Source organism: Rhamphochromis sp. 'chilingali', assembly GCF_963969265.1.
Source record: "Rhamphochromis sp. 'chilingali' genome assembly, chromosome: 3".
Classification (NCBI taxonomy): domain Eukaryota; kingdom Metazoa; phylum Chordata; class Actinopteri; order Cichliformes; family Cichlidae; genus Rhamphochromis; species Rhamphochromis sp. 'chilingali'.
The window spans coordinates 8,320,205-8,347,977 of record NC_137931.1 but is presented as its reverse complement, the minus strand read 5'-3'; the positions used below and the strand labels follow the sequence as shown (position 1 = coordinate 8,347,977).

General features: G+C 41.2%; 2 protein-coding genes across 3 annotated transcripts in view; one reads left to right on the top strand and one right to left on the bottom strand.

Moving 5' to 3' along the window:
- The window catches only part of LOC308393891 (interleukin-1 receptor accessory protein-like 1-B), a 352,568-nt gene extending 343,243 nt beyond the window's left edge, over positions 1–9,325 (top strand). Inside the window, exons 11-12 of one of the 2 annotated variants that reach the window (XM_080877918.1) lie at positions 2,556–2,600; positions 8,018–9,325. In XM_080877918.1, coding sequence (XP_080734044.1) covers positions 2,556–2,600; positions 8,018–8,745 — 773 coding nt within the window. In that variant the 3' untranslated portion in view covers positions 8,746–9,325. The remainder of the gene's footprint in view (positions 1–2,555; positions 2,601–8,017) is intronic. The other variant, XM_080877919.1, reaches the window with a different exon arrangement.
- An 11,216-nt stretch (positions 9,326–20,541) lies between these two features.
- On the bottom strand, positions 20,542–21,871 carry LOC308394016 (nuclear receptor subfamily 0 group B member 1-like). The gene is made up of 2 exons (XM_080878111.1): positions 21,279–21,871; positions 20,542–20,994 (listed from the first exon to the last, which is right to left on the bottom strand). Exons 1-2 carry the CDS (start codon positions 21,820–21,822, stop codon positions 20,762–20,764), a joined length of 777 nt encoding a protein of 258 aa, XP_080734237.1. The 5' UTR covers positions 21,823–21,871; the 3' UTR covers positions 20,542–20,761.
- Between the last annotated feature and the right edge of the window lie 5,902 nt (positions 21,872–27,773).

Here is a 27,773-nt window from a genome sequence, read left to right as displayed (position 1 = left end):
CTTTTATAACCAAAGGCTGAGCAAAAGTTGATGAGTATGCTAAAAGTGTTATAGCTTAGAGTTTGTTTAGTGTTATTTATTCATTTAATTTCAGTTTTAGTCTTTAGTTTCCTTTAAAGGCAACATTTATAAGAGAGAATATATGGCTAAGTATTAAATCATGGGACATAGCTAGCCCAACCTCACGTAAGCAAGAAACGAATTATGCTAGTACCAGTTCAGTTCTGAACAACCTCTTTAAGTATTATACTCCTAAAAGAAACCACTTCCTCGTGTAACGTCTAAGCACTACATGTAGTCAATAAAAGGGCACCAAAGATGGGGATATGAAATGGATTGCTAATGGAATAGATGGATAAAATAGTGAATCAAGATTGTGACATATGAAAATTAAGGGATAAAAGGTTGACTATTTAACTGCTTCTACCTGAAGGGAAACTCAACCAAACCCACTTTAAAAACCTGCTGGATCAAAATTTTATTACAAGAATTCTAAAATAATACTATTTTTTTTATTATTTATAAGGGGACCATGAATTAAGTTATCTTCAAAATATTTCGCTCATAGTCAGAAAATTGTGTTCCAGTATTAAAAGCTGTATCTAAGGCAGCGACCACTTGCACTATTTATAAAAAATAAAAAAGGCATTTAATTGTATCCATTAATCCTGTGTGCAGTAACTTTGGGTTGCATATATGATACAATATGAAAGGATGTGCAATATTTGATACGATGCGATGTGATTATTTTAGGGGGTGATCTTGGAAAGGCACCTTAGAACGAGGGTTCGACTTACGAGGATTTTTAAGCACAATTCCGTGAACCTTTTAAAGTTTGCCAGCAATGTTACAAGTGCCTCTGAAAAAACGACTGCAGTTTAGCTTGGCTAGCCTGAGGGGTCCACCCCTGTTAAACATTTTCATAACATTTTAATGAATCAAATACAAAAACTGATCAGTGAAAAACTGGTTGTACAGTTGTTGATTATTTAAACAGAAAAACGAATTCTTATTTATCTCAACTTTTATTTATTTATCGTAAACTTAACCTTTATTCCACATTTCAATCCAAAACAAGCTGTGTCTTCTGATAGGCTGCCCCTCGACTGGCTTCCGCAGTCAGTGCTTGTAAGCTCTGCCTTGTTATACAGACCTGTCTGTTACAACGGAACAAAGCAAGACCAAACCTTTGAAATCATGTGTTTAACGTTGTCTGAAGCCCGAGTTTTTGGCTCACATAAATTGTTTTGAGACACTTTGAGGCATAATTATTTGAAACTTTAGCCACTTTTAATGTGAGTATCCAACCAGTTGTCAACAGGATATATGAAAGTACATGTACTTTACTTCAATTTTATTCCACTTCATATTTCTACTTTATGTATATTCTTGATTTAATAAGTAGATTAAGGTACAGTATATAAATTATAACTTCAAGTAGGCAACATAAAACATTGAAATGCTAGGCAAGGGCTGTACATACTGGTTAATTATTTATCTGCTTTAGCATTTAAAGTGCATGATCTGCACCATTTTAAGCCTGTGGGAGGCATAATAACCTATATCACATATGCAACATAATTATCAGGAGGAGTCAACCCTGTTATTACGGTCCATGTTTCTAATCCAGCTCAATACAAAGTGTGCCTCTGCATGCTGCTATGTAACGATGTCAGCCGTACAATCAAAAATCTCTTTATGCATGGATATTAATGCATGTTTTACCACAGTATATTTCTAATGGAGCCTCTCACCGTGCCCTGTGCTTATCTTTGATTAACTGATCGCAAAGATGAGCTCGGTATCATGATGTTATTAGCATCCGTTTGAATACTTGCAACTGCCTGTCTTTCCTGCACATAGCACCATTACTAATTATGCTCCTCCTCAGTGGAATTGTACAAAGGTTGTAAACCAAATCCCTTGCTGTGATTACATGCTCCATACAGGGGGACTGTTGTAATATGGGAAAAATGGCATAAAAATGCAAGGATGGAGAGAAATCTGAAGTACATCTGCCACAGTTGCAGCTCGGTGGCACAGCTTGCTGGTTTATCATGTCTATGTATAAACATTTAGCTCCCATTGGGAATGTATTAGCATCTCAACAGCTGATATAATAAAGTGTAATCCACAGCTATAGATAAACACAGTTTGGCCATTTGGGACGTCAGCGTGTGTCAACAATCTTTCTCCTGAGCTGCTGATTGTAACATGTAATGCCACAGTATGCTGGGTGAACGTATTATACCACTGTTATACGTTTCTGACATACTCATCTAGTGCACACTGAGTATTTTTTTAACATATACCAGAAGTAACAAGTCTTGGCTGAACTATGTCCAAGTCCTTTGCTTTTTTATGCTACGTGTCCCATATTAAACTGGAATAAACTGATCAGCGTGCTTATCGTTTCACAATCGCTACCAGCGCATCAGTGGAGAAACACAGTTTATGCCAGAGCCATGTCCCCGCATTCACACAATTGTTTTTAATGTAAACAAATGTTCTGCGAATCTTTTAATCGACCTTTGAATGTAAATATCTATGTTTAGGTTTCACCAATGATCATTTCCAGGATGACACAAGACTACTTAGAGGTACTTCTTCCCCAGATCTTTAACGCTCGTGCCGACACACTCCGACAAAGACTTTCTGATCAGATCAGTAATGTAGAAAGTGATTGTGGCTGCACTTTGTATTAAAAGGCTTTGACATGATTGTTCTGACTGAAAAAAATGTTTGTTTTTAGATAAATCTTTGATCTTTGAGAGCATTTAAAAGTTATGTAGTAGCCATTGAGTGCAGCTTATACAGTCTTTGGTAACACTTTACAATAAAGGACATAAACATGAGGAATCAGTAGCCTGACATCTTGTTAATCATTAATTAGTATTTTTCAAAGTTTTTATAATCACTATGGTCCAGAATTTCACTATAGATAATAAGCATTGAGCTGAGAAATACTACATGTTAGCGCGTCATCTGTTGAGCTGACCAATTTATTAACAGGCCGATATTATTGGTTGATATTGGCTATCTTTCAGTCTATCAGTATCTGTGTTTATAGCGACTGGCAACAATTATAAAATGAAAGAAGATGTTAGAAACACCCTACATCCTTCTCAGGAGTGCTGACATTGCATAGTTTGTCCACCGCTCTGTAAATTTCCTGTAACTAATGTGTGTTTGTAATACCACAAACACAGCAGCCAACTAATCAGAGCCAAGTTGGGTATGAATGAGAAAATAAATAATCTGTTTATGTTATATGTGTCTCAGAGAGAAAAAAAAATCTTCCAATAGCAGCGTTTCAAATTTCTAAGTCATCAAATATCGGTAACGGCACCGTTCATATCCTTATTATTCCCTCTTACTTATTGTTTCATTTTTAAGTTCTGGATCAGTACTTATTCTGGAACAGCTGATAAACGTATTAGTAACTGTGTAAGTTACTGTGTCCATTAGTATAAAGCGTTACCAATGCATAAGAATAAACACAGCTCATTTCCTCTGCATGTTTCTTTATTGTGTTTTTTTAAATTAGATGGGCTGGACTGAGGTTGTCAGTCACAAAATGTTTTCAAAAATTGTATTCAAGCTCAAAATATCCGACTGCAGTAAAAAGAAGTGAAATTGAGGTGTAATTTTCTACAGAAATTGTGTATTTTGGTTAGGGGGCAGTGGGAGGGGCATCTGCTGCAAAACACTCAAAGTAGGAAGACATTTATTTCCCACATAGCTAATCTTATTGATCTGGGCTATTTGCACTTTAGACTTTTTTTTAACATTATTATTGTTTTCTTTCAGAGACAAACAATCGAGAGCAGAGCCACTGTGATTTCCTGCCCCGTGTAATTTAGGTTTTATGCAGATGTGAATCAATTATTGCTCATGCAACAGTTTGATTGTAAAGCTTGTAAAATCTCTGAAAGGGGGGATTTAATCTATAAAGCTATAAAGTTTTATCACGCCGCAACCCTCGAGAGGGCAGATTTACTTTCACTTTAATCAATTCAAAACATTAAAATGAATCTTCTACTCATTAGCTAATGATACTGTATCCATTTATTTATCCCTTCATGTTTGTTTTAGTCACGATAAGATGGAAAAACTTAGTTTAACCTAAACTGAATAAACCCAAAGTGAAGACTTTAAGCTTCAGGGACACATTGTGGCAAATTAGCCCATGAGGACCAATTACCAAACAGTAAAGAGACCAACTTGTTGTGTCGATGAAAAGAGCGACTTCAAATCTAAGTTTACTCTAATCAGATCGCTCTCATCGCAAAGCCTCGGGCAGAGCGACTTGAAAGAAGCAGCTCATTCTCATGTCTGCTGGTCTCTTAAAGACCAGCAGACATGCCGAGATACTCTCTCTCCCACACACACACACACACACACACACACACACACACACACACACACACACACACACACACACACACACACACACACACACACACACACAAACAAGGGTCATGGGCTTTGATTGGGAGGTAAAGCCCAGTTAATCCCGTCTAACTTCCAGTGAGGAGACACTTGGTCTTTGTCTCGGCCAAGAAAGGCTAAAAGGAAGCATTAGCTGCACACACATAGAGGACAGGTCTGTGGAAACACTTCTTCCCATTCATCACAACACAAGCAGCTGATTAAACACAATACTGTATTTACTGTATATGATAGATATGAGTCGAAGCTGACAGTGGTGTCTCGCTAAGCTCTGAATCTAAAGCCTCTTGTTACTACAAGTACATCTTCTTATTAAATGCGGCATAGACTATAGCTGTTTATTTAAGTGAGGATCTATAATCACAAATCTATTTTATCTTCACTTTATGCCTCAGTATCCTGATGCCAGATGGTGGAATAATTTAGCAGCGATACATTTTAGAATCTGTCAGATGTGTGATGTTTGTTTCACGTCCTCAGCTTTCGGTCTTTTTTGTTTTTCCCCCCTAAACGTCACACTTTTTCGTCTGGTAATTGGACTTGTTTGTTTGAAATTTTGATAAAAAGGAAGCTGTTGGGTAAGAAGCCGCTATGAGGCCAAGAGAGTTCTTCAAATAGCCTGTGTAATGTGTTTCAGCATATTTTCATCACATATTAGCTCTCTGTAGTTTCATGTACAATTACAGTTTGTTTCGATTGAACAAATGAGCACAATTAAAAATAGAAATGGATTTAATGTTTGGACTGTGTGTAAAAGATGGATGTAGCCACTGCTGGATAGCAAAAGCTGCAGTTGACCGCTTTGGGTGTCGCTGTGTTGTTATTTCAATCAAATCAAATCAATTAAATAAGAGCAGTGCCTGAGACCATAAAAATATGTTTATTTTATTATTGTATTGTGTCGACTTCGAAACAATCAGGGTTCTGCCCCCTGCAGGCTGTTTGAATTGACGAGTTTAATACATTTTTGCATTGATCTCGTTAAACAAAGGTCTACATAAATACACTGTTCAAAAAAATTAAAGGAATACTTTTTAAACAAAGTTTAGCGTCGAGTCAGCTAACCATAGTTGTTCCTGGTTGTTTCTTTGCTTTGGTGTTAATGAAATTAACAAGTGCGCTAGAGGAGCAACAATGAGACAACCCCCAAAACAGGAAGGGTTTTACAGGTGGAGGTCACTGACATTTTTTGCTCTCCTAACTTTCTCTGACTGTTTTTTTTCACTAGCTTTGCATTTGGTTAGGGTCATTGTCACTGGTGGTAGTATGAGGCAATAGCTGGACCCCACAGAGGTTACACAGGTAGTCCAACTCCTTTACCTCCCAATCAAAGGAGATGGAAAGTTACTCTAGGAGAGCTGAACAGGACCATAGAAGGTCATTAACCCATCAACAGGATCGGTATCGTCTCTTTTGTGCAAGGGAGAACAGGATGAGCACTGCCAGAGCCACTGGTGTGAATGTGTCTGGCCAAACAATCAGAAACAGACTTCATGAGGGCAGTCTGAGAGCCTGACATCTTCTAGTGGGCCGTGTGCTCACTGCCCACCATCATACCTGACTGGTATTTGCCACAGAATAGCAGAATTGGCAGGTCCATCATTGGCAATTTGTGCTTTTCACAGATGTCAGCAGGTTCACCCTGAGAAGATGTGAGAGACGTGAAAGGGTCTACAGAAGCCTTTGAGAATGTTATGCTGCCTGTAACATCATCCAGATAGACTGTTTTGGTAGTGGGTCAGTACTGCGTCATGCACTGACCTCTACAGGTGAGGTAACGGCACTCTGATTGCCATTAGTCAACGGGATGAAATCTTTGGATCCATTGTCAGACCCTACGCTGGTAGAGTGACTGTAGCTCAGGTGGTAGAGCAGGTTTGAGCACTCAGAGTAGAAAAGCGCGAAATAAGAACCAGTTCATTTACTGTTTACAGTGGGCCCTGGGTTCCTCCCAGTGCATGACAATGCCCGGACACATGTGGCAAGAGTAATAAGGCAGTTCCTGGAGTATGAAGGAATTGATTCCATTGACTGGTCTCCATGCTCACATCCAATAGCCGAAACCTCTGGCACATTATGGCTACGTTCACTCTGCAGGTCTTAATGCTCAATTCCGATTTTTTGATCAAATCCGATTCTTTTGTCTGCTTGTTCACACTACAAATAAAATGCGACAGCAAACGCGCTCTAGTGTGAACGCTCAAAGCGGCCCGCATGCGCAAAACAAGACGTCACACACAACAATATTGTTTGACTGATGGTCCTTAATATAAAGACTTCGGACTTTACGTTTCCCAATTTTTACTTTAAGTTATTTTGTTATTCACATAATAATGTAAATAACCTAATAATTATCCTTATTGCTGTTTTAGAGAGGAGCGGTGCTTCAAAGGATGATTGCAGACTTCTGTCAGAATCTGCAGATTATACAGTACAAATAAAATGTTCACGTTTCTCCAACGTTGTCTTCCCAACAGTTTCACTGACATCTACACTGGATGGCCAGGAAGCGTTCGCGATGTCTTATCGGGCGCTTCTCCGGAGCTGATAATTGGCGTCTGTCTTGTGTCGGTGACGTAAAAGACGGATTTAATGCGACCTGACCGTTCAAACAGCAGTCGCTTTCTGAAACATCGGATATGTATCAGATTCAGTACCAGATCGGATTTGAAAATATCGGATTTGTGCCGTTCACACTGTCATACCATGATCGGATATGGATCGCATAGGGTCAAAAAAGTTGGATTTGATGCACTTTCGCCTGCAGTGTGAACGTAGCCTATGTTTTGGTCCATCCCACGCTACTAGTTTGTACCTCAGACTGTCCAGGAGTTTAGTGATGCCCTGGTCCAGATCTGAGAGGAGATCCCCAGGACACTGTTTGGTCTCATTAGGGTGCATGCCCCAGTGTTGTCAGCCATGCATTCAAGCACATGGGTGTCATAAAAACTACTGAGTACAATTTTGTGTACTAGACTTAGGGATAATTTTTTCCCTTTCATTTTCAAGCTGTCTTTGAATTCTGCCCTCTGTAGGTTGACTGAGATCTAATTTGATTTCAAAATGTTCCTTAAACTGAACAGTGTATGAATGTATATAATCTGTAGGCAAGGAATGAGATTTTTAGTGTCAGAGGTATCCTCATTTCCAGTTGTCCACATGCAGGCCGCGTTCTATTGACCAATCATGTTTTAGCAAAGATTTGAGGTCTGTGTGGAAAATAGAACAGTTTTGTTGAGATGGAATCTAGAAATGAAAGGCTAGAATTTGAAAATAACTCAGGTCTTTAAATCATTTATATTTACTTGCATTTATAAATTATGCCTGTTGCATAAAGTAGAAGAATGAGCCATTATCTGCTACACTGTAAGCACCAAAAACCAAAAGCTCTAGACTAGCTGATGAGTTTGCAGATGACTTGTGCACAGGCTTCAGTTTTTAGAGCAGGAGGTTACATTCATCTTTTATATACAGTCTCTGGCTAACAGAAACAAATAATGTCTATATATGATCGTGCTGATTCATCAAAAGATATACTTTTCTGTCTCTCTGTCTGTGAATCCAGCCTACATCGAGGACGTAGCGCGCTGCGTGGACCAGAGCAAGCGGCTCATCATCGTCATGACCCCCAGCTATGTGGTGCGGAGGGGGTGGAGCATCTTTGAGCTGGAGACGCGGCTGCGCAACATGCTGGTGACCGGCGAGATCAAAGTAATCCTGATCGAGTGTGCCGAGCTGCGCGGCATCATGAACTACCAGGAAGTGGAGGCCCTCAAACACACCATCAAGATGCTCACGGTCATCAAGTGGCGCGGACCGTCCAGCAACAAGCTCACCTCCAAGTTCTGGAAGCAGCTGCTGTATGAAATGCCCTTCAAGCGCATGGAGCCCCTGAGCATCTCCCACGAGCAGGTGCTGGACGTCAGCGAGCAGGGCCCCTTCGGGGAGCTCCAGACCGTCTCGGCCATCTCCATGGCGGCGGCCACCTCCACCGCCATGGCGACGGCGCACCCGGACTTACGCTCGACCTTTCACAACTCTTGCCACACCCAGATGAGGCAGAAACACTATTACCGTAGCTACGACTACGACCTGCCACAAGGCGGCACGCTCCCGCCGCTGTCCTCACTAGGCAACCAGCACACCTACTGCAACATCCCCATGACGCTCATCAACGGACAGCGGCCGCAGTCCAAGTCACCCCGGCAGCAGAGCCTGGAGGAGGCCCACGGCAACAACGCCATGCTGCCGCTGCTTCCCAGAGAGACCAGTATATCTAGCGTTATATGGTGACAGCGCCGGGCGGGGTAGACTGTGGATCTTTATGATGTCTGTCACAGGGAGGACTAACCACTGGCACTCAGACCCTGAAAGGAGCCAGGTGAACCTAAATGGCACTAAGCTACTTGCTGCTGTTGAATTTTGCACCAGGAAACAACCGAAGGAGGGGAGGGGCTTCAAACTGCTGGAGAAGGTGGTGGCAATGTTTTCTTTTTTGTTTGTTTGTTTGTTTGTTTTTTGTCCAATTCGAGCTTTTATTGAAACTGAACATCAACAAAAAAAGAAGAAGAAGAAGCAAGGAGAACTTTTTTTGTATGCCTGTATAAACACTCACGTAACACAAGCCAACACCTATGATCATTTACCCCGAGAGTCGAGGAATACAGGGTCCTGTACATACGTTTTTCTAATTCTTTGTAGCAACAGTGTTTTGGGACTTGTTTCTTCTTTCTTTGGGACTCATTTTTATTATTTTATGTTTTTTATTCTTTTCTTTCAGTTTGTACAAAAAGTGAAGCAGTGAAGGCCTGTGAGACGTGTCGGTTAAACCGTTGTTACCTTTATTTTTTTCATTTGTTTTGCTGGTGTAGTTTCTAAAGTTTTTTGGGGGGGGGGGGGGGGGCGGTTAATTCTTTTTATTTTTAATGGGGTTGGGAATACAAGTCACAGCCTTCGGGAGACGAGTAAGATTTGGATTTGAGTTTCAGGGTTGAGAATCTGGCCTCAACCAGAATATGCAAAACTTGGAGTCCAGAAAACACATGGGGAGGGTGGGGGGTAGTGGGTTTCCCCTAATTCATCGAATGCTTTCGGAGGAGTCGTACCTGTGCAGGTGGGTGGGGGAGGGGGGGGGGGGGTTGAGGAATATGGTGCTAGGCTTCACATCTCTGTTTCTCTCACAATATTTACTTTTAAAACAGCCTTGCTATTTACCTTAACAAAAAGATTATATCACTGAGAAGTAATTATGTGTATTATTTTATGAAAAAAGAAAAGTCTATTTTTGTAACTGAGGGATATTTGCTTAGAGAAGTTATGACATTTCTGACAGAAGGAGTTGGGGAAATATCTAGTAAAAGAAAAAAAATAAGAAAAACGTTTACGTGGAACTGCATAGCTCACGAAAATCAATAGGTCGTTCACTAAATGTCTTACCCTTATATTAAAAAACAGAAGACGTTTGTGTTTTCGTCGTTACAAAGGGGGGGAGAGGGGAGTTTCGGCATTTCAAACGCACCGCTCACAGCAGCGCGGCAGACTTGTTACGTTACATCTGTCGATCTCATCTCGGCGCTTCACAGTGGAAGTAGCTATCGATGATGTCAGCGCGGACGGAGGAGGCAAGCCATGACATCCACGGTCACCTGAAGCATTAAGTCCACCTGCTTTCCTCTGTAGGACCAAACAAGGCTGTCCAGGGCTAATCTCACTTATTCATTTGCTCTCAGATGACAGCTGTTATTCGTTTGCCGTCCACCATGTCAGTGGAAGTGAGTTGAGGCGCGCTCTCTGATAAATAAAAACAGGCCTTGCACATCTCACTCAGAGGGCAGCGGCGGTAAGCCTTTCATTTCAAAATGAGTCGGAAGATACCGTGCAGAAACGTGCTAACTTATGAGATGTGTAGTTCTTAGTATGAAAGTAACATTTAGAGGATTATATTTTTTGAGCTAATGACCAATAACCACCTGAAAACCAATAGCCTTTTAGAATCAATCCCTTCCAAACGATATAATTAATGCTTAACAGTGACAAGAATTTATTTTAAAAAATGCTAATTCAGTCTCAGTTTATATATAACTACAGTAGAGATGCTACATTAGATCAAAGCAAGCTAAAGCCTACCATTCTCAGTCACGAAACTGGTACAGTGTCATGCAGTTCAGATCTGTTCTCGCATAGTAAGATTTGAAATGTCGGTATTTTGATGTTGCGAACCTTTGCAAGTCAAGCCAGCGATGGATCTGAAACTGAGGAACGTGAACGCTCACACTGCCAGAGGTTTCTTCCTGTTAAAAGGGAGTTTTTCCTTCCCACCGTCACCGAGTGTGTGCTCACGAGAGGCGACAGGAAGCTTTCCATTTTCCGGGGGGTTTCTCCCAAATTTGGGTCTGCACCTCGCAGTAAAAAGCGCCTTGAGATGACTGTTGTTGTAATTTGGCACTTTTTCACCCACATTCCATTTAATCATCTTGACACAGCGATCGAGACCATAAAGGTTTCCTGAGAGTGCAGCTCATGCGACAGGTACGGTCATTTTTTCCTGAGTTCTTTTCACAGCCAGAGGAGTCGTCTCCACCTGGCCATTAGCAGGAATGCTTTTCTGCACTGGCACTTACGTTTGAGACGCAAAGGCTTTGTCCATCTTCTATATGCAGCCTGTGACTCAGACCCATGAAGGCAGCCTGTGCACTTACTCCTCCTGCAGCTGTGCCATAATATTTGATCTCTTTAAAAAAAAACACACGCACACACACAAACTAACCTCATACTAAAATACCTGCAGCATCTCATAGATGTTTAACTTAGTGCCATAAAATATGCAATGTTATGAATCTTTAAACAATAAATTACATTTGTGTTCTGCCCCCCCACCCCCGCCATCTATTTTCAAAAACTATATTTCAGATGATTCCTGGATTTTTTCTGTAAGCTGAGAATTTTGCATTTTGACTCTTTTTTTTTTCAGTCACCCTACAAATCATTGAGAGCCAGGCCTGCTTTTATCCACTCCACCTGTCCCTCCTGCCAAAAGTAACACGGATTAGAGTGTATTGTGCTCTTTGATGTGGCATTGTGTAAATATGATCAAGACAATAACACGATTAAGATGAAGACAATCTAGCCATATTCATGAAAACCGGTGGTCATTATTCACAACGCCTCTCAAAGTAGAAATGCTACGCGTCCAATCCAAGAGAGATTTCGACTGGAGTCCGATGCTCAGCGCTCCAGCTTTTGGGAAGCCGTGGGAATGCAAACTTTTTCTTAGCGGGGGGGGGTGATACGCACTATTGTTTCACAACGACGAATTGGGAGCTTTTCTGGTGGCTGGCGTGGTTTTGACGAGTGACACGGTGACAAACGGTGATGAATAACAACGACAATATATAGCACAGAATTATTCCAGGCACTTTCACGACTCGTGAGACGACGTCTTTCCTGTTTTCTGATTTATTTTCTATTATGTATCTGCAATGTTCATTAAAAGAGATACTGTTATTATTAATAAAACCACATTTATGGTAATGTTACTTCTCAGTTGTTGTGTATGCTGTGTGTGCAGAGTGGGTTTTGTTTGCTGAAAGAAGAAAGAAAGAGAAAAATGCCACCCAGCTCACTTTGTTTATGGAGCGCCGGCATAGTTTGCTGACGGCGCCCGGATCCCTTTTCTTGGCAGAGAGCCGATAACGGCCCCGACCGCCATAACTCTCGCGTCTGCCGTAAAACCTTGAAACAACAATCAATAAGTCTCCTTATTCCACTCAGAGACTGAATCAGAACCGGCCTCATTTTAGAATAAGACTAAATCAAGTCACTGCATTGAGGAACACTTTAATCCCCCCTCCACAGCCTGATTGTTGTTTGACCTTAATGCACTTTTGGCAGCAGACACGCAGAGCAGGAAATGGATTTGCTGCTCAAGTACTAGACGCATTTATCAAGCACCTTTTGAACACGTCTCAGGATTTTTGTTTCGACTCAAAGTGCGATTTTTGCAGCGAGAATAATATATGTCACTGTGTCAGGCTGTTTGTAGGAACGATTCAAAGGTGCAGCTTCATTTATGTAAGTGGATCTTTTTTTCCAGTGGGAATTAGTCAACTGGAAACTACAAGCAAGTTTGCTCAGTGAAACTGTCACATTTAATGTCTCTAAGAAAACTGGATGCTTTGTCTTTCGGCATGCTTCGAGGCAGGCAGACACTATTTTATTCTTCTTCTCCCACTCTCCTCTGCCTCAGAGCGTTGTGCCCGTAGTGCAGCCATTTACTTGTTTGCTGTGATCAAAGCAACAGCGGAGGAGAGAAGGAGAAAAACCCAAAAGCACATGGGGCGGGGGGAGAATCACGAAGATTCTGCCAGACAGCGTTACTCAGCCCCGGCTACTCGTCTTCAGTGAAAAGAAGCTGGTTCGGGTTGAGCAGTTGTAAGCCAAATGAAATAGAAAGACTTATGTTATAGTGAAGTTGAGCTGTTATTTATTAGGAATATCTCCAGTTTCTGTCGGAGTAGGAAGCTAGCACCTCTGGAGCACTCTAAAGCTGTTATAGCGCAAGTGGAGCATTTACTCCTCAGAGCATTATGTGAAGGAGGCGCAAATGTCAGGCTCATTCAGACAGGATATTTAACCAACCAGCTCTTTGGTGCAATTTACATTTCTTGTTAGGAAAACAGTGATTTGTTGAAATATCTGAAAATGTATATGGAAATACAGTGTATAAAAATAACTGTACAGATTTAATGAGCCTGAAAGTCAATATTTGGTATGATGACATTTATTCTCCAGCACAGTCACACTTGTCATGTCTTTAAGGAGTCTTCAGGAATAGTTCTCCAGACTTCCTGAAGGACATTCAAAGCTCTGCCTTTTCTTCTGTTCTCTGTCAACATGATCCCACACTGCTTCAGTAATGTTGAGGTCCGAGCTCTGCAGAGGCCAATCCATGACTGATAATGTAACACTAGGTGCTTTTCTACTCAGGTACCGTTTGCAATAATGCTGAAAAATGAAGCTGTTGAGGTGCTGTCCAGGTGGAATTGCATTGTGGGTCTCCAACACCACTGGCTGAAATGCAGCCACAAACCATGGCACAGCCTCCACCGTGTGTTACAGAGGGCTGCAGATACTCTATCCTGACCTGAACCACATTAGGGTTCATCACTCCACCAGACCTAATAAATTCACTCAATTTCTGGAATAATCTGGGATACCTCAGCCTTTTCTCCCTGTTTGCCTTCATTAAGAATGGATTTTTGACCCTTGCACTGAGAATATTTTTGATGAGACTTCAATGAACAGCAGATGTGAAAGGTTTTCAGTTAATAGCTCTTTGGGATTCATCTTAATAGTGCAAAAATACCATTTTATGTTTGTCAGACTGTTTTATCCTTGATATTTTTCATAAATTCAACTAAAGAAATTAGAACAAATAACGTGTTTTTGACAAGCTGCTAGAAGCAAAGTGTTCTTTGCTAAATTATCTGTTAAGTATAGACAACACTGGTTCATCCCTCGACTTAGGTGTTGTTGTTGTGTTTGAATGATTGATCAGTGAACCAAAACTTAAAACAAATCCCTCGAAAATGATGCAGTGAAACAAGTGAAAAAGCAGCCAATGTACAAAGCAAGCCTGGCAAAATATAAAGAATTAAGTGGTTGTTCAAATCTTTTGCACAGGACTGGAACCAGACTGTCTGCTGTTATGTTCAACATGCGAGAGAGAGAATGACAGACACTGGGGACCTAGAGGGTTGGGTTATGTCTCGTCCAATCGACTTCAGTGATTAAAGCAGATGCCCGAAATTGAACCACAGATGTTTTCAGATGGTGCTGCTGCACCTTGTGCTGTTTCGTGACACCACTCACCGTCTCCCGTGTCTCTAAAACGCAGGCGTCTTAGCTCTGCTGCTAAATCCCACCACAGTTCTGTGTGGAGGCGGAAACCTTTGTCTGACTTTAACCTAAAGCACAACATCACTTAACATTTTAAAAAAAACTGAAATGACATCAGTGTGCGCCTAAATCATCGAAACACATCAATCTCCAGCCTTAAACACAACCACTTTCAGGATTGATGGTTGAATCGAATCTTTTTCTCTGACAGATCGGCTGTGTGAACTTCTTTTTTTCCCAGAATGGAAAAGAAAAGCTGGAGAAGATGGAGAAGAAGAAGGTGAGAGTAGCTGGACTGGATGAGTCAGTGCCTTTTTCCCCCCCGTGTGGAGCCAGCTGCATCCTGCATCCTGCGTCATGCACTCACACACACAGACTCACACAGACACACGCACACGGAGCTGGTGCCAAACTAGAGAAATAATACGTTCCCCGTGGCCTTCACGTCTATAGCATTGAACCACACTCTAATCATCTGTGCATATGTGAACACCGAAAGGTGCCAGATGTTTTTATCCGAGCTGACATGTTGCCATATGGTGTGTGTCTGTGGGGAAAAAAGGGGGTGGGGGGGCCTCACACCCCCAAACACAAGCACAAATAAAATCATTTTCACTTCGTTACAGTGTCACAGCAATAACAGGATCCCTGAACAAAACATGGTCGGGATAGAGAGCAGATCATGTACATACTGTTCATGCACAGATGTTTTGTTTCCTCCTCTCCACACACACACACCCTGGTGAAGAGTATTACTCACTCTGGCAGGTATACCAACCCCCCCTCGTGTCCCACAGGGCCTTGTTACTCCGAGCTTGGTGCTCTGTGCCCTGTGTGACATACCTTCCACTCGAAGAACCGGGCCAATTGTCTGTGCGGAAAGGTGGCGGTGGAGGCTGTGTCTGTGTGTGTGTGTGTGTGTGTGTGTGTGTGTGTGTGTGTGTGTGTGTGTGTGTTTGAGAGAGAGAGACGGAGCTGAAAGCATTGGGAGAGTACATACAGGCAGCTGTTAACCCAGTTTTGGAGTCATACTGAACTCACCATGGTTCAGGATGGCACATGTGAGTGACTGTGTGTGTGTGTGTGTGTGTGTGTGTGTGTGTGTGTGTGTGTGTGTGTGTGTGTGTGTGTGTGTGTGTAGGATGCCAGTCATGGATCACTGATGGCTTCAGCTCACTGCTGCTTCCTGCAACAGTGGCTCTTTCTTTAATTATTTATTACTTTTGCAGCAGTGTGGATGTCTGCGCTGCGAGGTGAGTGCTGGGTATCAATCAGCTCTGGATGCGGCTGGCTTATCAAAGGAAGCTGTTGTTTTCATGTCTTAAAGGAAGGCAGCAGAAATAGTATGTGAAACCATGCCCACTTATAAGAATCATAAATATATATACATATATATATAAATACAAATGTTGCAATGATTTTGAGCCAATTTCTATCCATCTGTTTCACAATTAGCAGCTGCAGGCAGCAAAGCGGCCACCTTAGGACATTCAAAGTGAAACGCTGCCATCTGCTGGTGGTTTGTCGCTCTGCACCCTTAGCAGAGACCCATCCTCGCAAGGCATGCCGGGAGCAAAGGAACCAATTTGAGCCATTATGAGGGAAAAGTGGAGTGATGGGTTAGATCATTGAGTCATGATAAAAATCGCACACATCTTCAGTAAATTGCTCCAGCTGAAATCTTTTCGCCGTTTGGAAGCTATAATTGTGGTGAATGGAGGGCTGCACATTTCCCTGTGAGGCAGCGCGCTGCTGTTAGATAAACTACTGCGGTTACATGCGAGGGGGGGGGGGGGAAACGCCCTTTTAATTTGTCCCAAACGAGAAATGATTTTTATTATGGGGATGATCCGCATAACAGACCCGGCACCGGGTCAATTCATCACGAAGGATGGGCTGCGTCAGCTTTATTTGTGCTGCATCAAATTACCTGAATTAAAGCATGAATTAAGACAGATGATACTTTGTGAGCAAAGCTAAAATCAGATAATGTGACAGCATGGAAGTAGACCATACATATATTTAAATAAATAAAAAATTAAAATAATTACGTTTTTTTTTTTTTGGGGGGGGGGGGGGGTCATTGGATTTAAGAAAATATAATCTAAACAGGGAAGCACCTGAAAATGAACCAAATATTTTAGAAAAAAAAATACCAAACTAAAAATAAATAAATATGAAATAAATAAAACTACAAAAAACAACGTATAACTTTTTTATTATTATTTTTAATTTAAATCACGGTAGAAAGAAGCTAACAATCATTATGCTAATTATGCGCATTAAGCTCCGTTAAGCCTGTTAAAGACGAACTTACGTAATCAGGAGAAGAGCGTCAGGGTTGCTGTCTTCTATGAGCTGACAAATGGCGGATGGCAGCAGGTATTTGAGCTTCTAATATCTCTTTTTGTTTTTATTTGAAGTTAGTCGAAGTTTGGAAACGGAGAGCAGAGAGGCTGCTCTGCAGTTATGTAGCACTGTTATTCAGACTCAAAACCATATTTTGGCAAACAAATAAACTGAATTAACACAGCTGGTTATGTATAGTATTATCAGAAGGTTGCCGCTTTGCCAGTTTAACTTACACATATTTAAAAAACAAACAAAAAGAAACAGCAGTTTTTTTTAGTTTTTTCACTCTGACATTTAAATTATGGAAAGCACTGAGATGTATACACCCCCCCCGCCGTAAAGTTCTCTGCAGGAAACCAGTGAGAACAAACTGTGACAGCATAATAATTTTGGAAAAAAGCTTAAAAATGCAGAAGGTTACATAGTTGACAAACTGAATAGAAACATGATGCACATTGAAATATGCAAAACTCTAAGGATCTACTAAAGGACCACTACTGTCACCACAGTGAATCATCTGCAACCCTCTGCGTGTCCTCCTTCACTACATTCAGCATCCTTTTGTTCCTCTGCTACACATCACAGCCTCGCCTCTCTAACGTGCTTGCTCAACCTTAGCTGTGCCTCTGATGTACTCCTTTTGAGGGCGCACTGTAGTTCATCACTGAAAACGTTGGTGTGCCTAAGAAGAAGGACCTCTGTTGGAATCTAGATAATCAGCAGTTTGGACACATTCAGTGCGTCCATGTATCAGGCGAGCTTAGTCGGTGTTAGACTCGGTAGCTGAGAGGAGAAAAGGCTGTTGATGCAAATGCTTGGAACAATGTGGTGCTGATACTCAGGGCCAGGCTTAAAATGTCTATTGCTGCCTTGAAAGGATGTATCTGAAGGAAAGAAAAGACCCGGGAGAACACGCTCAGAAGCGCGTGCTCAGCATACGCTCATTGTCGTGGGAGCTGAAATGTGAAGTTGGTAGCTTGTAGACTTTGATACCTGACTCTTAATAATGCAGAGCCGGCAGCCTTGAAGATTGAAAAGCTTCTAGTCATGAACTCCCTGAAATGTCGAACGATCACTGTGGTCAAAATAAGGGGGAGTAGTTCAAGAGGCTCTTTAGTTTCATAAAGTGCAGATATACAGATCTGTTTTTCTAAGGACTGTCTGCATCTTGTGTAACTCAAACTGTATTCATTTAACCGCAAGAGCCTGGCTCTTACTTTTTTTGGAGTTGCCAATACCTGGACAAGGTCAAGCCAATATTTTGACATCTTGCTCTAACCAAAAAAAAGAAAAAGTTTTTAAAAGCCCCTTTCTGAAGTTTATCTCAAAACAGAATTTTCAGCTAGGGGTTGAATGATATATCACTATCAGCTAATATCAGGCTTACTGATCAGCGGATTACCAATCCCGTGGCCAATATTTATCTGCCCTTGGAGATTTGACAGTGTCGTGATGAAGAGCTTTGGTTTATAGGCCACAAAAATAGGAATAAATGCCAACAAAAATAAGCTTTAGAAAAATGTGCAAGTATCGGCATCGGCTATCAGTCAAGTTATCGTCCTAAACATCAAAGTTTTTTTTTCTTTGATCCCTGGATATGGTGACGAGTGGCTCTGACTGTGAGATGAATCCACAATGAAAATAACTGCTAGCTACAGCCCCAAAAATAGCCCATTAGGAAACTTCTATGCATCGTAGCCAGCTTAAGCTACCACATCAAGTTGGATCGATAACCTTCCCCCCCTCCAGTTTTACAATGTGACACGGTAGCCGGCTGGTTCAGTACAGATCATCGTGTCATAATCACACCCAGTCCTGGGATTTGAAATAACACAGAACTCATCTTCCAGCTGAGGCAAAAATGGGAATTAAGTGCGCACCGGGGGAGATGATTCAACAGGAAATGTTAATTCACATTATGAACACAGAGTGTGCAGTGCCTCAGGAGGGAGAATCTGCAGCATCATTATGTGCGCTTTAATTCCAGCTGGGTTTTTTCTCAGGTAGCAGCATCCCGTGACACCTGGGAGCAGGAGGGAGACGAGAAGCCGCTCGGCGCCGGTTCCTATTAATAAAAACGAGGCATCAAGCGGCTTCTCGCTGAGCGGAGACGTGTTTACCAAAGCTGTCGGAGGAGAGAGATGGAGCCCAAACCACCGGTGTGTTACTTTCTAAGCTGACAGCTGTTTTAATTGACACCCGTACCTTTTGTTGATGATGGGCCGCGTATGTGTGAATTCGGATATGATAAAAGGAGTTCATGAGTTTGGGAAAAACTCTGTAATTCTAATTATAGATACACTTTGGTTTACGTAGACAATCTTTAAATAGTGAAATATTTATGTCAGAAAGTCATGGGTGATTATTAGTGCTGTTCAATACTGTAAATGATGCTATAGGTCTGATACCAAGTAAATATAGGGCCAGTATTACTGATGCCGATACGAATACTACTAACTTATAAATGCAGCTTGTAGGGACGATCACGATTTATGACATGAATCGTCATCAATTGCAAACTCCAAACACATTTTAATAACTACTAAATCACTGTCATTTTTACTTTCCACAATAAAATGCACATTTCAGCTTTTATTTTGAAACTGGATGTGTTTTGGAGACCTGGAATATAAAAGCACTTCTGTTGTTTAAATGTGCTACAGGGCATTAAAAAATGGTGTGATGGTCGTGTATTTTTTAGAATTTTTTTTTTTTTCATTTAGTATAGTAGCATATTCAGTAGGGCCGTTCGATATAACGATATATATCGTTTCATTTTACGCTATCGTTTGTTTCGTGGTGTCGCAAAATAAACTGTTTACGGCAATATTTTTTTCATCGTTTTGATGGTCACTGTAGTGGCTATATTAATTTCTTAAAGTTCTCTCTTTCTCTTATATGTAATATAACCACAGACGGACAAGCGCCTGTTTTTATGTGTTGGGTTGTGGTTAGCAACAACGACGACGGTAACACCATCGCGCGTCCGCTTGTTTATGTTCCACATAAAACTTTCACAATAAAGCTCAAGATCCTGTTGAGACTTTTCAAAATAAACTGAATCACGTGAAAGAGCAGATTATTTACGGATGAGAACTAAAAAAAGAGCCGCCAGGTGTTAAAAAATAAACTTTAGACTCAAACGTTAGAACAGGCGTGTAATAAATACTCACAAAGAAAATGGCGGCCTTAACAACTTATGTCTAAAAATGTATAGTTTCATGCATCAGTTAAAACACTCGACTCCAGCTACATGACGCGCAGCTGGAAACACTTCCCGCAAGTCGAGCTGCCCGAGATTCATAGAATTTACAGAAAATGTTACATTTTTGTGATTTATATCGTTATCGGACGATAGATGTCTTATATCGGGATATGAGATTTTGGTCATATCGCACAGCCCTAATATTCAGTATTTTTTTTTTTCATTCCAAGAAAATAACTTAACACAATTCAGTGGGCTACATGCCAGACTTGGAGGATAGAAACATTGATCCTATCCTTTTGCTGTAACTTTGTGTCTGAAGCAGGGAGTGAAGCAGCTATATGTTCTAAAAACAGTTATGTGATTAGGCTGCCTCTTTTCAGTTACTCTAAAAAGTAGCTGTCGTTAGTTGTTTCTCTCTCTCGTTGGATCTGATTTTCATGAATGCTTTAATATCACTGATTTCAAGCCGCAGATGATTTTTAGGGTCTGACCTGGATGTTTTTGATGTGTATGTCAAGCTGAAGGTGGAGGGAAAAGCTTGACTGCAGTATGTTCTTACTGAGGGTGTCTGCTGTCTCATTGTGGAGTCTCTTTAGAACCATTAGGAGATTTGTTTGCTCCTGTCTGAATAATACTGCCTCCTAATGTAGCAAGCAAAAACAACGAGGAGATCCTAGAAGGTAATCACTGTCATTTATTAAGGTCACTGTATGTGCTGTTGTCCTCAGTGTCCACACACAAACATAAAAATCATGATGTGCAGCAGAGCAGTGCATTAGACGTTCTGACGGTGAAAGTGTAGCAGTCTATAACATGGTTGCATGAAATGCGTCTGTTATTCAGTCCCACTGTTTACCTCTCACAAAACATAGCAAGCACGTGTTCGTCGATGCTGCTAGTCCCAGTCAGCGGTCTCAGGAACAGTCCCGCCACCGCGTCCGGGTCCACGGCGCGCAGGGTGCTCAGGACCACGCGAAGCTTGCCGGACCGGCTCGCGTTCCCCCGGTTCCCCACGTGCTCATAAAGCGCGCGCTCAGCCTCCCTCTGAAGCGCGTGGATGTACTCCTGACACTCCAGCTCAGGCACTTTAACAAGGCGAACACAGACAGGGAGACATGTTGGGCTGTTTAAATAATCACTGTTCACCCACCCTGAACCCACAGCTGTATAAATGCGTTGGTGTGTGTGTGTGTGTGTGTGTGTGTGTGTGTGTGTGTGTGTGTGTGTGTGTGTGTGTGTGTGTGTGTGTGTGTGTGTCTTGTAGTAAGAGGAAGATTTAGGTCTAGTTCAACCCTGTATATTTATCAGAGCAGGGTTATGACACAAAGCCGTGTGGGTCACTCGTGCCTGAGTGCGGGTGTAATCTTACCCGGGGTGAACAGTATCGCTCCTTTCAGAAACGCGTGTTCTTTGACGGTGATAGTGAGTCCTCGGCACTTCACCAGAAACATCTGGATACTCTGCACATCACAGAGAGGCACCCCAGGGTGTTGAGCGGCGCCGGCAGTGCGCTCTCGTCGGCCCGCGTCGTGCGTCAGAATCTCGTGTAACAGACTGGGCTTCTGCGTCTCCACGGTGTCGAAGTCCACGGAGTCCTGCACCAAGCCCAAGAGCAGCAGGGGCGCCCAGCTGTTGCGCACGAGTCGGAGCTGGTCATCGGCTGGCAAACCCCGAAAACACGGCACGTTTTTCACGAACCTGAAAGTTTTGAGAAGCACCTCGCAGGCTGCTCTGATCACGGACTGTGGAGCCCGAATGGCCACCAGCTTCCTCATGGACGCGCAGGAGCAACACCGGTGCGCAGCGGTCGTGTCCTCGCGCGCCTGCGGGCACAGAGCGTCTCTGTTGAGGATGCTATAGAGGATGCTGCCCTGCCCCGTGTCCTGCGTGACTTTACACTCACAACACGACATGTCGCCCCACGCTGATTATGAGCTCTTCATGGCGAGTATCATCTTTTTTATAGACTTGGAGCACAACACCCCCCCCCCCCCCCCCCCCCCCCAAAAAAAAAACTATACCAAAAACATACTTCCGGTTAGCAGTTTTCAAATTAAAATGACGACAAAATGATAGCAGACAAATGAATAGCTACATCAACAGTAACGCTTACTTTAAAGAAAGAAAATAAACATTGGAATGGGGGAAATGGTTTCTCCTTATGCTTTTTGATTTTATAGGCTTCAGTCCCGAGTCTGTAATAATCTGCACATTATAATCTGCTAATAAATTGGACAGAATGGTGGGGTTTTTCAGGCATCATTTATGAGTCATTGCTAAAATAATGAGTGCAATTTAAAAATGATGATGTTCTATTGTCAGGCCAAGTGGTTTATAATCTTCCTGATGCTGGAAACAACAGCCAGCTGATTGGAGCAAAGACCTGTTGCCTACAGAGATGTTGCACAGTGCCCTCTGGTGGTAAAATGATGTAAAACACTCATGATATGGTTGAAGAGTGTTTCTCCAGTCACTGCTTTAAGTTTTCATTCATCAGCATATCAACAAGTGTATCAGCAAATGGCTAATGTTGTTTGGGCTCTAACCAATTCAAAAACGTTCTCAGATCTTGGAGGGAATAAAGACACGATGCAGAAAGATGGTTTATTCATAAAGAAATCAGGGATAAAATACATTAAGTTTTACTTTGCAGCATTTTCTTGGATGCTTTAGCTGAGTTTCCAAGTGACAGCTGAGGTTTTCATAATAATGTGAAATGATTCACACGTATGAACACTAAATAAGATAATTGAGCACAATTTTCTATTAGTGTTAATCAAAATAGACTCAGTTCAATAGTTTTATGCTGTAACAGGGGTTAGAATAGTTTTGTGTAAATCACCACATTCAGTTTAGTCTGACTGTGAAGATGTGTCATTTCCACATGTCATAAATGGCACTGATATGCAGTGGAGTTTATTTAATACAAGCAGAGTCTATTTATCTGAGGTTTAGGTTAAACCCTGGACCCTGGGGAAAAGAGTATGTACAGATAAACATGGTGTGAAGGTGACAGTTGACCCTTGGAGGAGGAAAATTAGAAAGGAGACAAGTGGTTAGTGACTGTTTTATGGTATGGATGGTTTGTTCTATCATGCACTGTACATTGTTGTTGTGTGGTCACTGCAGGATAAATATGTGTAAATATGATTTGTCATGAAATCAGACTGAAGAAAAACATTGCTTTGACAAACAGCAGGCCTCCCCAGAAAAAAAGGCTCAGGTACAAAAAGCATCGTCTGTCAGTGAAAACACGAAAGACGACATCACTTCTACACTTTTACTGTCACTGACACGAGAACGGACTTTGAAAACACGAGTTAAAACTAACTGCAGTTTTCCTTTTTGCTGCGTGTAGAAGATGCATGCAACTTTTAAAATGTTCAACAAATATAATAAAGCAACTTGGTAAACTTGGACACTCACGTGCCATTTTTATAATTTTAGTATTAGGAAAGCAGAAAAATGAAGCTTTTATTTTGAAAGCAAGTCCAAGTTTCAGCCTCACTGTGGCTGCATGTAGCTGGCTTGATGGAAGACTGAGTTGAAGCCCATTTGTAGGAGTGAAATGGGTTCACATAAAACACTAAGCAGGGGCCTCTGGCAGCAATTGATCTGAAGCTCACATGTGCTTATTTGTAACGGTCCAAACACGACGCTGTGTGTTGTGCATTCAGTGTTTTAAGGTTAACGTATTCTGCTCACTCTCTGAGGCTTAATTTGTTTTTGAATGAGTGTACCATGCTGCATATTAAGCTCCGTTTGTCTATGCAAAGACCTGCAGATGGCCTTAGAGGACAGAATACAGCAAAACCAAAACATGTAAATAACCACCTCGTACCACAGGGTGTACTCGATGTCTGCGCCGGGTCTGCTTTGTGGTTAGCTGTAAGATCTTGCTACAAATTCAGAAATACTACACACTTCTGATAAAGACAGGGAATTTGGCACATCTGAGCAAGTGACTGACTGAAATGAGTCAGAATCTGCGTCAGGCTCTTTGTGTTTGTCTTTCAGTTTGACTTGAGCTCTAAAATCAGTGATGATCTCTCGCTTGAAAGGTCCTGACATTTAGGACTTTGTGGTGGAATGTTCGGGAAAGTTTTCACCGCAGAAGGTGACAGAGTGCTGGCTGGCTTAATTCAGCTTGTTTACAATCTGCGGAGCAGACACGGAAGTGACGGACACGGCATAAGTGAAGGCTGTTTACTTAAACTTTTTTTTTTTTTTAAAGTTGTTTTATTTTTTGCTTTTACTTTGAAGAAAAATCTGCAAACCTTTCAAGCAGTTTTTATGAGATGAGCCGGCGATTCTGTACATGCAGTTTTTATATTATTAGAGAATTAATGCAGAAAAGGCTTAGAGTAAGTGTCCTGAGGCCTCTCACAGTAGCTGTCAGGTTGCCTGGTTTGCTTCTTGAAGGACGCGTGAAGTTTTATTCATAGCGAGACTGAAACGCATAAAGCCAAACAGCTAGTTCTTTGAGTCTGACAGTCTGCAGCCCTGCAGGTAATAAAAGAAATTCTGTACTCAACTTAAGCCAAAACAGAATAAATATGATGTTTTTGGAGTTTGTTTTGATGGAAGTCGTGCGGCTAAATTATCTGTCCATCACTGCGTGAAGGATGCTGCCGTTTTCCGAAGCTGAGTCTAATCTGATCAGGTGTTTTTGGGCGGAGGCGTGCAGCCATTAGAGTTTGATTCCATTTCCTCAGCTGTGAGGGTTTGAAGCAGCAGGCTGATGGAGGCATAAAAGGAAAGCTGCCCTCAGTGTGTAATTACCTGACAAGGCCAGACATTTCTCCTTGTGCGAGAATCTGTTTCTATAGTAACAAAGTGTAGCAGCAAACATACGTCTGAATTCAAACCAAGAACACAGTGTTGATTATACAAAGGTCATTGAGGGATGTTAAGTGGGATGAATATTATGCAGAATTCTGAAGGTCGCTGACGCCTTTCATCAAACTTGTTTCTAATGATCCTTTTTCTGTTTCTCAGGGTTGTTTGTGAAGAATTTCATTCATCATCAGGGCCTTACACAACTTTTCAGCATCGCACTTTAACAAGTTCCAATGTCGACAAGCCTTGAGTCAGAGAGCACGCAGTTCTCCCTTTGTTTCACTTTTGTCTTCGTGTGAGAAGACCCCCTGCAACATTAATGCTGCGCCTCTTTGTGAAACACCAGAACTGGTCGGTCTGTTCAGTTATTGTGTTACCAGCCAGAATTCGAGGTGCTGTAAACAGACGCTGTGGCGTTTCTTTTATTCAGAAGCAAATCATTGCATTGTGTTGCTCTGATGCTATCAGCCGAGAAACCGTACAAGGTGATTTAAAAAATTAGACATTTTGAAAAGTCTTTTGATTTCCTCTAATTATAAGAATTTGAAATACTTGATTTATTAGAGCAGTTGGAGCACCCTGATATTCATAATAATGTTAGTAACTGTAGTAATAATAATGGCAACAACAGCAAAAAAACCAAAAAACATGTTTTTGAGCAAAATGAAAATGATTTGATGGGTTTTATCTGCAGCTCGTCTACGTCGTGCCGAGAAATGTGATACCTGCTTCTGCTTTGTAAAGGTGCCTGAAAATATCTTAAATCTAAACTAGTGCCAGGTGGCAGCTGCTAACCTCATCATAGCACAGGATTTCCTGCGTTGTCGGCTCAAATCAGCTATTTCGTAAGCAAGCAAAAAATGCCATTGCAGTAAACGTTCTCTGTGGAGGAGAAAGAGCAGAGGAGGCAAATTCCCCCAGTCCATTTAGCACAAGTTCTTCCATCTGTGTGTCTGTGACTTAGGGGGGGAGAAATTCATCATCAGCTCAGTGTCTCACAGTACTGATAAAGGTCAGCCTTAGACTGAAGGCAGACAGACAGGCACAGTGTCACTCTTGTCGCTCTTTGACTTGTAACTTTGGGCTTTTCAGAAATCTGCAAAGAAATGGTCAGTATTTTAACTTCTTTTTAAACTGGCTGGATAAACCTAAGGCTTAGAGAAAGACTATTTCTGTGGTTCAAAGTTGGACAAAGATGGAGCTGCAATTTCTTTAATGTTTACTTGCAATTTTGGGGCGAACTGAGGCTATGATTGGTTTATTTTTCTGCAGCTTGTGGCGTTGCAGTGCTTTGACATGAGCTTTTGCTTCCTGTCCTGTTTTAACCACACTGTTGAAGCCTCCCTTGCTGCACAGTTCATATTTATGCACAATCTTCCATCTCGCGGTGGATTGAGGCTGTAGCCTGCAGGTAGACACTCAGCATGTCCTTCATGACCAAAGCTCCGTCGCTGCTTTGATATTCATTATCCTGAACTCGATGTGAACTCAGGAATTTTTTTTTTTTTTATCGCTGCGTGTGTGTGAAACTGAAATATTCTGATGGAGCAGCTGTTCAAAGAAGTTGAGCGCACAGTACTTTGAGAGGTTGTTTCTCAGTAGCACTGATAGATTAGAACATGTCATTTGTTCATATAACAAACACAATGGTAACACTGTAAGCCGCAATATGCTTAAGCTAACCACAACATGACATTTCTAGATCAGACATGATTTGAAACTAGAGCAGAGAACATTTTTATCTGATCTGCTGAAGCAGCTGAATCGGATGAAATGAGGTTTTAATGACCTCGCATGTTCAGTATCTGTTACATCTGTCACCTCTGAGGCCGTGCGGTCTGCTGTTATTGACCAGGCGTTTTTCTCCCCTTGAAAACTGAGCTGTTAATCAATACAGACGTGGAAAGATTCATTTTTAATAACTCTTTGGTTAATGTTATGCCCACAAGGAAAATATTATAAAGTGTAGATTTGTGTCTTTTAAAGCCTGAATATATTAATATGTCACTGAATGCATAAAAAATTACAATGTAACTTGCTGCATTTCTTAGATTTAGTGTGCATGTTATTTATTGATCCCATTTTCACTACAGTTCACTAGAATTTTTAGTTTTATTTTTTACTAACTTAATTTTTTATTTAATTAAAAATTTTGCACTACTTTGTTTTACGGCCTTCAGTGTGGGAGTGTGGTTCTTTTAAGTGTAATGATGCTATTTTCACTTTGAGTCTTTATGCTGCTGCTGTAACCGTAAATAACTGTCAACATGTGAATATCTCACATGAATTCTGTAAGTTATGTCATATTGATTTATTATTTTTAAGTTAATTTTTTTTTCTTTCCCTTTCACCGTATTTATTTTTGTCCCTTGAATGTCACCCAACCGAAGAAATGTAACAGAGCGTCGGCTCATCTCAGCCTCAGTCGAGCTGTAAATTATATTTAATGATTTACTATTTCATATGTGTGAGCAGGATTAGTGTAAGTTAGATTTTATTTCTTTTGGATTTTCATACATTTGATAATTTCACGTTTACAGCTCGGAATTGTTGAATTTTGTTGCTCATGAATTTCAGTCTAACACTTCCAATCTGAAAGCTTATTAACAAACTTTATTTTATGGCACTTCAAATGCAAACCCACTCATTTGCATAAAGAAGTAGTGAATAAATGTTTAAAAAATTGATGAGATAAAGAATATATAAAATATGACTTGAAAATAATAAAATGTAAGAAGAAAGCATATTAATAGTTATTTATATTGTACAACAAATGTAAATACAGAAAAAGCAAATTTGAGCCTACATTTTATTTTGAATATTTTTTTATTGGATATTAATTTGAGTAATTTTTTAAAAGCACTTTGGTCTATTATATATTTATCCTCTAATTATTTGTTTTGCTCTCCTTTAAAAAAAGTTAAGTTAAAAATTTTGATTAAAAAAACAAAATCTAAGTACACCCACACAGCAACCTGCACCCACGCTCACTTTCACATCTGAAATAAGACGCAAGACGCTGCGG